The sequence below is a fragment of the Cottoperca gobio genome, chromosome 20 (assembly GCF_900634415.1).
Source record: "Cottoperca gobio chromosome 20, fCotGob3.1, whole genome shotgun sequence".
NCBI classification, from domain to species: Eukaryota; Metazoa; Chordata; class Actinopteri; order Perciformes; family Bovichtidae; genus Cottoperca; species Cottoperca gobio.
Window position 1 is genome coordinate 13,680,042 of NC_041374.1, and position 12,195 is coordinate 13,692,236.

General features: G+C 40.6%; 1 protein-coding gene across 1 annotated transcript; it reads left to right on the forward strand.

Moving 5' to 3' along the window:
* Window positions 1-3,398: 3,398 nt before the first annotated feature.
* LOC115025617 (general transcription factor II-I repeat domain-containing protein 2A-like) lies at window positions 3,399-5,162 on the forward strand. Its single transcript, XM_029458003.1, has one exon. It carries the CDS (start codon window positions 3,446-3,448, stop codon window positions 4,877-4,879), a length of 1,434 nt encoding a protein of 477 aa, XP_029313863.1. The 5' UTR covers window positions 3,399-3,445; the 3' UTR covers window positions 4,880-5,162.
* Window positions 5,163-12,195: the final 7,033 nt, after the last annotated feature.

The window sequence follows — 12,195 nt, forward strand, 5'->3', positions numbered from 1 at the left end:
TCTTGAAGAGTAGGAGGCGATGCATAGCTCTGGATTTTCTGTTTGCAGCTTTCAATGCGGCTGTCTTTACACCTCCAAATCTTTGTTTTTCTCCTGTCTTCTCCCATGCTGCCATCTTTTGTTGATATTCGCCATTTTCAAATTCGTAAACTGCCCTTCTTTGGTCCTCACTTGGACCTGGTTGATCATCAGTTGGAAACAATCCTCTTTCTTGCCATGCGAGTAGTAGCTTTTCTGTCTTTGCTCGAACCTTCTTTCTTTCACTCGGTTTGGTGCAGGCATCCAATCGTTGGTACATTTGTTCTTTGTACTGTGCTGTGGACACAACCTTGACTTGCTTTGAGCTTTCAGATGGATCCATCATGTTGAAAATTTGAAATTCCTCAAATGTTGTTCAGTCAGTGGAGATACTCAAAATTCAAATAAATTGAGCGCAAAATGAAAATAAAAATTAGAAATAAAAAAATGTTTAAAGTTCAAAAATTAATTGAGCGAGAAATAAAATTAAAAGCAAAAAATGTTTACGTTTTAAATCTAAAATAGAAATGAAATCAAAAATTGTTTACGTTTTAAATCTAAAATAGAAATGAAATTAAAAAATGTTTACGTTTTAAATCTAAAATAGAAATTAAATAAAAAAAAATGTTTGTTTAAATCTGAAATAGAAAATAAAAATTGGAAGTGTAAATTTCCTAAGTTTAAATCTGGAATCAGAAATAAAAAGAAAACATGGAAATCAAAACCATAAAATGTAAATCTGAAATATAAGTATAATCAAAGGTAAATCAAAGGCAGGACTTATTCAAACTTTCTCTCTAATGGGCAATTTGTGACAATTATTATAATTATAACTCTTAGTAGTTATTTGAATTTTGGGTGTAAATTCAATTTTGGCAATTTGTCCACAACAAGAGGGTCAAAGTTCAACTTAAGTGTACTCGGTCAAAGGTCAATGGTACCGGAAACCAAAAAACTTTTTACTCCTTGTGGAGAACTTACGGAAATACAAAAACAGGAAATGGACTACAAGTCAAATCAATGAAACTACAAATTTTCTTTTTTACTCCTTGTGGAGGACTTACGGAATTACAAAAACAGGAAATGGACTACAAGTCAAATCAATGAAACTACAAATTTTCTTGCGGCTTTGTCCCTTTGGAACTCCTAGTGGAGAACTTACTGTATTACAAAAACAGGAAATGGAATCGAATCAATGAAGCTACTGTTGCAGCGAGCACACTCCGTCGTAGGAGTACATTCCCTGGAGCCGGAGCCTTGTATTCGTTACTTTTTATCAATACACAAACTCTTCGTTGTAATTCCCAACCCCAAATGTTATCAGCGTGAGACTCAAGGTTCTGTTTGTTCCGAGGTGCTTTCGAAAGTCCAACAGCTTCTTGGCGTTTGTATACGCTCGAGTTGCCGGCCTTGTTAAGCACTCGTACCAACTAGTTCCTTCTGGTGAGACTTTTTTCAACTTTTAATAACACCAACACCTTCCCGTGATTCCCCTTTATCTATCGATAGTCAAACAGTCAGTTTGCACGGTTAAATCTTCCGCTACAAACGTAAATGTAACCCCAAACAAGCGTTAGCTCCACGTTAGCTTCAGGCGGGCGCCTGGAGCTGTATAGACGTTAGCTCTAAAATAGCTTGACTTTTACGCCTCAATTCATTCACTTACAAACAACATTGCTTTTCAACAACTCACACACACATTCATCAACATATAGTTTCCAAACCACACTGCATTGATACTCGTTCTATGCCGTTATCGTTGGATTAAATAGGGTTTTTATAGCCCCCGCTAAGAGAAGTTCACTCTTCCTCTTTTCCTCCTGCAGACACCACCAGTCGCTCAGACTGCGCTTTCTTCCCAAAGACTTGATATTTTAACTTTACACTATCAAATCGAGCGCTACTCGAAAACCTTATTTCTTAACCTTATTTCTTACACTTTTTAAAACCTTTTCTGTGCACAGTTTCATGTGGTATTTTTCAAAACTCCGTCACCATCACTTCATCAATATGCAAACTTAGCATGGATAGTATATTTTATGAGACAGCGTTCAGAGTGTGTTCTTTGACATTTACAAGTACTATTATTCTACAATAAACTATTGCAATTTCGTTTATAACAGGTTTGCTCACCTTATCGTTTGTCAGGCCTGTTGTAAATATCATTGAACGCACTCCTCTGGCTTCTCTTCCAGTCGCTCTCGTGTCCAGAACTTTCAGATCATCACAGTTGGGGTCACCAGGTTTTGAAGCCCAAAGGGCGCTGTGATTGTCTTTCAATTGAATCCAGTAAACTTCTAGTTGATCAAGATACTTATTTATTTAAAGTGATGATGACAGCAATGTCAAAAAATACCCTCAGCCGAGGACACTTTCACACACCAAGTCCACAGTCCGAATCAATAAAGAGCCAGTTAGCTGTCTGTTGGTACAAGTGAAAGTGGTACAAAAACATCATAAACATTTTGCTATATTCTCTACAGAAGGGTGTCGTCGTCCCTCATTGGTCCATGTTGGCGCGGTTATGCCCCTTGGTGGGCCGTCTTGTTGTGGCGAGATGGAGGTGGACCTGAAACTCTTTGAAGAGAACCTACAGTGCTTCACATTCATAACTAAATAGTGCTCATTATACATTTGTGCAGAAATACATGTTGTGCAATAATACATTTTGATTGAGGTGGACGAGTACATGTGACAATCATTAAATGTGACACAATACATAATACATTTTGATTGAGGTGTACGAGTACATGTGATAATCATTAAATGTGACACAATACAATCAGGAGTTTATTTACTTCACAGTATACACCAGACATGGGCAAACTACGGCCCGCGGGCCATATACGGCCCGTTAGACTTTTTAATCCGGCCCGCCGAACTTGTCCAAATTATAGTAAAAACCCATGGATGTGTAAAAACCTCATTCATTTCCCTTTTTCACCCTTTCCCCTGCAATACCCTCGTTTCCCCAATAGATGGCACATTAGTAGACACATTGATCTTTGTTGGAGTGTAACTTTCCTGCTGCCATTTCCGCCCTTCGGTAAAAATGAGCGGACCAAAGAAAAGAAAAGTGGACACTGAGTGCCGAGTGTTTAAAAAGGAGTGGACAACAAAATATTTTTTCACTGAAGTCCGATCAACGGCTGTATGTCTGATATGCCAAGAAACGGTTGCAGTTTTCAAAGAGTACAATATCAGCCGTCACTTTGCTACGAAGCATGCTAACTACGCTAGCAAGCAGTCAGCACAAGAACGGGCGGCTACTGCTCAGAGGTTGGCAGCTAATTTACAGACTCAGCACAATTTTTTTCACCGACAAACTGCGATTCAAGAGTCAAGCACCAAGGCAAGTTTTTTGCTGGCATTCAAATTAGCAAAGGCTAGCAAGCCTTTCTCCGAAGGCGAGTTTTTGAAAGAATGCATGGTAGAGACATCAGAGCTCTTGTGTCCGGAGAGCAAAGGCAAGTTTGAAAAAATCAGTTTATCACGCAGGACAGTGACTCGCCGTGTGGAACTGATTGACGAAGATATAGTCAGGGAGTTAAACAAAAAGGTGGAGTCCTTTAAGTTATATTCACTAGCACTGGATGAAAGTAACGACATAAAAGACACTGCTCAGCTCCTAATTTTTATCCGAGGGATTAATGACAGTTTTGAGATAACGGAGGAGCTTTTGAGCATGGAATCGCTGAAGGGGAAAACGCGAGGAGAGGACTTGTATGAACAGGTGTCTGCTGTCATCGAGAGAATGAAGCTGCCTTGGAGTAAACTTGCCAATGTCACCACGGATGGATCGCCAAATTTAACGGGAAAAAACGTTGGGCTGCTGAAAAGAATCCAGGATAAAGTGAAAGAAGAAAACCCTGACCAGGATGTTATTTTTCTTCACTGCATCATTCATCAAGAATCTCTGTGTAAGTCTGTATTGCAGCTTAATCATGTCGTGGATCCAGTTGTAAAACTTGTTAACTTCATACGAGCAAGGGGACTTAATCACCGTCAGTTCATTACGTTCCTAGAGGAAACCGATGCGGATCACCAGGACTTACTTTACCACTCTCGTGTCCGCTGGTTAAGTTTGGGGAAAGTGTGTCAACGAGTGTGGGAGCTCAAAGAGGAGATTCGCTCGTTTTTGGAGCAAATGGGGAAATCCGACGAATTCCCTGAGCTGAGCGACACGGACTGGCTTTGTGACTTTGCGTTTGCTGTGGACATATTGTCACACATGAATGAGCTGAACGTTAAGCTGCAGGGGAAAGATCAGTTTGTGCACGACATGTACACAAATGTGAGAGCCTTCAAATCCAAGCTGATTTTATTCTCCAGGCAAATGGCAAACAAATCTTTCGCTCATTTTCCCACACTGGCCATGCAGAAAGAGGCCACGCGAAACGTGAAGAAATACTGCACATCACTGGACGACATGCACAGAGAATTCTGCCGTCGGTTCTCTGATTTTGAAAAAATTGACAAGTCACTTCAGCTGGTGTCCTGTCCCCTGTCACAAGACCCCGAAACAGCACCGCATGAGCTGCAATTGGAGCTGATCGATCTTCAGTCTGACTCCGTCTCACAGGAGAAGTTCAAGTCTCTTAAACTGAATGACTTTTACGCTTCACTTAACGAAGCCACGTTTCCAAACCTCCGGAGGACGGCACAGAAGATGCTGGCATTGTTTGGCTCGACCTACGTGTGTGAGCAGGCTTTCAGCGTCATGAACATCAACAAAGCCCGTCACAGATCCCGGTTAACTGACCAACACCTCAGATCTATCCTGAGAATTGCCACAACAAAACTAACTCCAGACTTTGATGCACTGGCAAAAAAGGGAGACCAACAACACTGTTCCCACTGAAATGTGAGTTTCTCAGGACCTGCTTTCTGAAAGGTCCTGAGTGTATGAGCCTCAAATGATTACATTTGGATAGATTCAAAAGGAAAGAATAGCTCGTCTCTTACTATCTGCCTCAAAATATCTCTGTATTCCATCTTAACTTGCTATCTGACCCACTTCCACTTGTCATTAGTTCTGTTGTTGTTCTATTTAGCAAACCTTTCACATGGATTCATGCAGCAGCCGACTGATACCATCAAAAAGTTCATGGCTGAGCAGCACTCTGACAATGGTTATGATAAGCTACTGGCTGCAGGACACATAAATTATGTTATGAAAATTGTGTTATGAAAAATTGTGTCATTAAAAAAATGCATATGGAAAGTTTGGAGGAGCGTCTTTTAATTAAGAGCAATGTGCGCATTTACGCACAGCAGCGGTACAGTAGCTCAATTAACACGCCACACATCGCTCTCAATTTAAAGTCCCCTTTCTAGTTTCTGCTGCAGGCAGGATATTTAATACAGTCTATCTCTCAGGACAATCCGTCCATTATTTTGCGGGGTTTAAAACAATTAGAAATTATTGAGCTTGAGTATTTCGTTGGGTAACAATATGTTTTGAATGTTGAAAGTGATTCCATTGATCTTTTTCCAGTAAATGTTGATTTCTTTAACTTTGCACCTTCAATTGAAATGTATAAAAAACAGACGCAATCTCCAGGTTTGATAAATTACTTTGAGTGTCCAAATGCTCCTGGCCCGGCCCCTCTGTCAAATTTTAGAACCCATTGTGGCCCGCAAGTCAAAAAGTTTGCCCACCCCTGGTATACACAATGAAAAAGTAGAGGTTGCAAAAGCATTCAGTTACCCAAGGAACTCCAAGGAAAGACGACAGCAATTAGATTTGATTAGAAATAAAGGCAATTTCACACACAACAATGAAGTTTTGGAGAACCAGAAAGGAAAACTTATTCCATGCAAGCAACCCAAAAACCCCACTGATGGAAAAGAATGTATGCATTGTCCCTATTGCTATGGCTTGTTTACAAGGAAGGGGATGTGGCGCCATTTTCAATCCTGTAAATTTAAACCCCAAGATAAGCCTTCTAAAGGTAAAACAAGAGTCCAAGCATTGTGTGCTTTTGCTGAACCTGCTCCAATTGGATTAAGTGATGCATACTGGAAGTTCCTAAACAATATGAATCAAGATATGATTGCAATTGCTGTTAAGCAAGACCACTGCCTTCTAGAGTATGGTTACAGACTGTTCAAGAGGAATGAGAAGGTAACCAGCCAACATCAACATATACGGCAAAAACTGAGGGAGCTTGGCAGACTGATGCTGGCAGCTAAAAATGTAACACCTGTTAAATCAATCAAATAACTCATAAAGCCTGTAAAGTACACTGATGTTGTCAATGCTGTGAGATGCCTTGCTGGATACAGTGAGGAAACTGGCAAATATCAACGTCCATCTCTAGCTCGCAAAGTTGGACACAGCTTGCATTCATTGGCCATGTTTATAAAGTCTGAAGGATTGAAGACAAAAGATAAAGAAACTGCCAAAGATGCTGATGAATTTGCACAGCTATACCAAGAAACATAGCTAGCCAAGTGCTAACTCAACTTGACCAGTCAAAGTGGAATTCTCCTCAACTCCTTCCATTCACGAAGGATGTCCAAATTCTTCATTCCCATCTTTCTCAGAAACAGCAGGAACACTTGAATGCCCTGAAAGAAGAGGGTTCGCCATCAAACTGGAAAGATCTTGCTAAAGTTACCCTGGCTCAAGTTATCCTCTTCAACCGTAGGAGAGAAAGAGAGGTATCTAGAATGCCCTTGTCTGCGTACTTATCAAGAGACACATCAGAAACGCATGAAGATGTTAACTTGGCCCTTACAGCACTGGAGCAGAAGCTTTGCAAACATTTTGTCCGGATAACTATTGTCAGGTAAATTAATTCACATTGGAAAGACTATCATATGTATTTGTTTACCTCAATCAATATATATATATATATCTACACGAATATGTTTCTGCGCAATTATGTATTTTCTGCACTGAGTGTATTACAAACATAATAGGGGCACTTCCCCTTTAAGAAAACGGGTCAACAAACCATTACTTCCTGACTGCTGACGGAGGAGCGTGTTGGCGCCAAACTGGGACCAATGAGGAGGTCAACGCCTACTCCTTCTATGTAGCCACATGTTTTACGACTCTCGGGACACACTGGAGCGGAGCCGTGAGACAGCAACATGGGGGCTCTTTGAGCCATGCAGTCTATGGAAACGGCGATGCAAAATGTGTCCTCAGCTGAGAATATTTTCTATGTTTGACTTATCACGTTAAATAAATATATCGATTGAACTAGAGGATTGCTGTTTTGATTCGACATTTAAGCTCCGAGTTCTTCAACTTTTTCCCACCCTTTAATTGGCGTCCCTGGGTGGGCTCCCGAAAGGAGAAGTGAAGAACGATCGCCGAGTATCGTTGACTGGTATTCATTGCACGTGCAAAAGATCAGGTGAGAGTGAACACCGGTTAAATCAAATATTCACTGCAAGTAGACTAGGAAAACTTATTAATGAATGCCAGCAACAATGTTCGACGGTCATAGCCAATACAACTGCTGTTAAACGATAAAAAGCAATCCTGAATGTTGAAATACAAGTGATAAGAGCAAGCATCGAAAATATTAATTGTGTTAACGATATTTATTAAAAGCCTATGGAGGGTTCCAGCATAGTTCTGGTTAGGGCCTAGAGCTCATATTAATCAAACAAATCCCAAGGTGGGTGTCCGGTCTGGTACCGGATAAAGCTTATGGTAAGCTTGCATTGATGTAGTTTAATACTGAAAACACCTAAGGAAGGTAGCTAAGAAAGCTTAGTTAGTTTAATGTTAAAGAAGTCCTTTGGAAGGCAGATAGGTATAGTTTAATTAAAAGACTTAGGGGAAGCGTGGCTTAGAAGCTAGTGTTGTTTACCAAAGGAGGATAGTGATTATAATCCTGAATTACGTGAGAACCGATGACGATCGCCTCATAGTCTCAGATGTTGTATATCATCTCCTTTGCGGCAAGCATAGTGTAAAACATGTTAAGATTTGTTGTATTGTTGTATTGTTGTGAGTAAAGTGTGTCTAAAGCAGGCCTAAGGCGAGGCTAAGCTAGCGCTGATATTTAGCTAATGCATTGGAGTTTGTAGAACGGGTGAAAACTGTTCAAACTGACTGGTAGACGGTTGTGAGATCAAAGAGAACCGTGGAGTGTATGTGAAGTAGTTTTAAGTTGGAAAAACGTGAAAGAAGGAGACGTTTTTGTGAAAGGCCTCAGAGATTAGGACCAGCTAACTGTGGCCACGTGATGCTGGGTCGCTAATTCCGCCTACTTGAGGTTACGAGGCATGTGAAAGTAAATTGTGATAAACTAAACCTTGAGTCTTATGCTGGAGCAGTGTGGGGGGAAATAAAATGCATAAGTGATGTAGTGACCGAGTGATTAAAACCAAATATGCGAGTTTTCTCCAAAATGAAAGGAGAGAAAATTTAGAACAAAGAAACCTCTATTTTCTATCCTTCTTCATCCGGTGGGAATTCAAAAAAAGACCCACATCCGGTTGATAGCTAAATGCCTCTGGTGGACAAAATTGAGACTACAACTAAAAGTTTATAGAAACTTTACAAAATTTAAACACCTCCACCTATAGGACGGCAATTAAAGCGCACCTAAATTTAAAACCGTGCACCAGCAGACAAATTGGTAAATTACAATTAAAAATCCAATTGAATTGAGGAAAGCTAAAGAGAAGAAAAATGTGAAACCAGAACCCCAGACTGTAGACCGGACGTGAGAAAAAGGACTGACAAGAGAACATGACTCCCCAGCAACGGGGATCCACACTTCCGGAACCAGGTCGTATATCTGCATTCACACACACTATCATAGTCAATTAAAGGAGGCTGAATTGGAAAGTGTAGAAAACTGTCTCTTATATGTTTTTGAGAAAACATGTTTAATAAGTGTGTGGATGACAGATATGTAGACTTTTTGTGTAATTCTGGAGCAGACAGAAATGATTAGAGCAGAACAGAGCCGCAAAATACTAAGAAAATAAAGTTTTGGTAAACTCATCTGTTTTAGAAATACCAGACTATAAGAAGCCTTTTATTTAAACAGCAGACTTCATGACATTAGTATTAACACAGAATCATGGAGATAAGAGTAGACCAGTGGGTCACTACTCTTCACAACTAGACCCAGTAGATAAGGCAATGCCTGACCGCACATGAGCAGTAACTGCAGCTTCAATGGCAGGTCAGGTCCTCTGCATCAAGTGTTATTCAGGCCATTGACTTTAACAGTGACACATGCAGTGTCAGTTTTGTTTTCACAACCGCATCTGACTATAGAATAATGTACAACTTTGATCCATCTACATTATTTCCAACAGCTGAGGACGGAGAACCACATGACTAAACGACAGAGACGGACAAGGAACTTCACCAAGACCAGACTTGACTGACATTCCCTAAGAGGAACCAGAGATGGAAATGTTTGTTAACGGATCATGTAAAGTAACCTAGAGGATCCGAATGTGACAAGATCTCTGTAGTGACACAGACAGACGTATTAAAAGCAGAAGCTCTTCCTAATCATCTGTCAGCAGAGCAGCAGAACTGATAGCATTGACAGAGACGTGCAGATAAAAGAAAGACAAAGTTGTAGATATCTACACAGACGGTAACTATGCATGTTCAACAACATGTGTTTGCTCAACAAGTACAGAATAGCGGTAGGGTAACATTGACTAACTGACTGACTGACTAATATTACCGTAATTTCCGGACTATAAGCCGCGACTTTTTCCCCATTTTGCGACCCTGCGGCTTATATAACGGTGCGGCTTATCTATGGATTTTTACAGCTAACGGCCACTAGGGGAATTCCTAAATCTATGGATTTTACAGGTTACAGTCCACCGGATGCAGGGAAAGAGTGCGCAAAAGTAGCGAGTGGTACGAGAGACAGACGGACATTACGAGAGCGAGGCAGTGTGTGAGACACCCTCATTATGGAAAAAATTTTCCGAGGAGTCTTATTTTGTTAAATATGCTTTTATGTTGATACTCCTGAAACCGGCACCGGATGCAGGGAAAGAGCGCGCAAAAGTAGCGAGTGGTACGAGAGACAGACGGACATTACGAGAGCGAGGCAGTGTGTGAGACACCCTCATTATGGAAATTTTTTTTCGAGGAGTCTTATTTTGTTAAATATGCTTTTATGTTGATACTCCTGAAACCGGCACTTTCTGGGGGTTCGCGCCACTTTTTCGGGAGACGGAAAGAAGGATACGCTGAAGAGAGGGGTGCATGTCCAAAAACCCCGACTGTGGAGTTACCGTATGATGATGACTTCCATGTGTTTCTTCTGTTTCAACGGTAATTTATGGACAAATTAAGGAAAACACCAACGGTCAGAGACAATAAATGCTGATTGAACAGGCAGAAGTTCTCCATCGTTATTTCCTGGTTCTACACAACACAACGCAGAGTCGATCGTGGTGTCAGCTACAGACCGGCTACATACACAGTCAATTTAGCGTCTGCGGCTTATAGCCCAGTGCGGCTTATATATGTACAAATTAGTCAATTTAGCGTCTGCGGCTTATAGTCAGGTGCGGCTTATAGTCCGAAAATTACGGTACTTACTAATTAATTGACTAATATTACTCACTCTAATAGAAGACTTATTGAAGGCAGTACAGCTACCAAAGTGTATTGCTTTATATAAAGGCACAACACATATGATAAGAACTGATCCAGTTTCAGTAGACAACAATATGTAAATGAGAAGACAAACACACCAGAACACAAGACAGAGATATTGAAAGAGATGCAGAATGCAGCTCTAAAGTAAGAACAAGCCGTTTGGACTAAGAATAATTACATACAAGACAGAGACAACTGACGAAAGAACACTTGACCAGAGAAGAACTCAGTACTACCAAGAACATATATAAATGTGTGTATTGAGACACGGTATTTGACCATGTCTCAAAAGGGGGAGTATTATATTGAGTATTATATTAATAGAGTATATTCATAGCATTTGATTCAAAGGCCGAATGCCGACTCCAATAAAATCCATGCAGATGTGCTGAAACGGATATTCTGAACTAAATAAATATGAAGGAAATAAATATAGTTTAACGATTATAGACGTGTATAAAATGAGCTGAAGTATTTCCAACACATGCAGTAGATGCTATGACAGTAGCTAAAGTGTTTACAGCTAAATGAACTGTAAAATAAGGTAATGTGGGTAAAGGATAATAATAATGATAATAATAAGCTTTACGTAAGAATTGCAGGTCAAAGTTGGAAATCATGCCAAGTTTCCCTATCTGTGCCGGGAAAACTATCAGAGCCATATTTAGAAATATACCACCATTTGGGAAGAAAGAAAGGTAGAGAGGTGTAGAGAGAGAGAGAATCCTGGTGACACCTGACAAATAAATATACAGTATATCTCAAAAGTGAGTACACCCTTTAGATTTTTGCAAATATTCTGTTATATCCTTTCAGGGGATAACATTATCCTACTGAAACTTTGATATAACTTAAAGTAGTCAGTGTGCTGCTTGAATAACAGTATAGATTTATTGTCCTTTGAAAATTACTCAGTACACAGCTGTTAATGTCTAAACAGCTGGCAACAAAAGTGAGTACACCCCATAGTGAACATGTCCTAATTGTGCCCAATGATGTTGTTTTCCCGCCCTGGTGTCATGTGACTCGTTAGTGTTACAAGGATTCAGGTGTAAATGATAAGCAGGGCTGTTAAATTTGGTGTTTTGGGCACAATTCTCTCTGAATGCTGGACAACATGGCACCTCATGGCAAGGAACTCTCTGAGCGGCTGAAAAAAAGGATTATTGCGCTTCACAAAGATGGCCTTGGCTATAAGAAGATTGCCAACACCATGAAAATGAGTTGCAGCACAGTGGCTAAGATCATACAGCGGTTTTCCAGGACAGGTTCCACTCGGAACAGGCCTCGCCAGGGTCGACCAAAGAAGTTGAGTCCACGTGCTCAGCGTCATATCCAGAGGTTGGTTTCCAAAAATAGACGTGCGAGTGCTTCCAGCATTGCTGCAGAGGTTGCAGAAGTGGGATGTCAGCCTGTCAGTGCCCAGACCATACGCCGCACACTGCATCAAATCGGTTTGTATGGCCGTCGCCCCAGACAGAAGCCCCTTCTGAAACCGATGCATAAGAAAGCCCGCAAACAGTTTGCTGAAGACAATGAATCCAAGAACATGAGTTACTGGA

Excerpts from the sequence above, each read along its gene's own strand:
- LOC115025617 (XM_029458003.1), top strand. The coding sequence starts at position 3,446 with ATGGTAGAGACATCAGAGCTCTTGTGTCCGGAGAGCAAAGGCAAGTTT.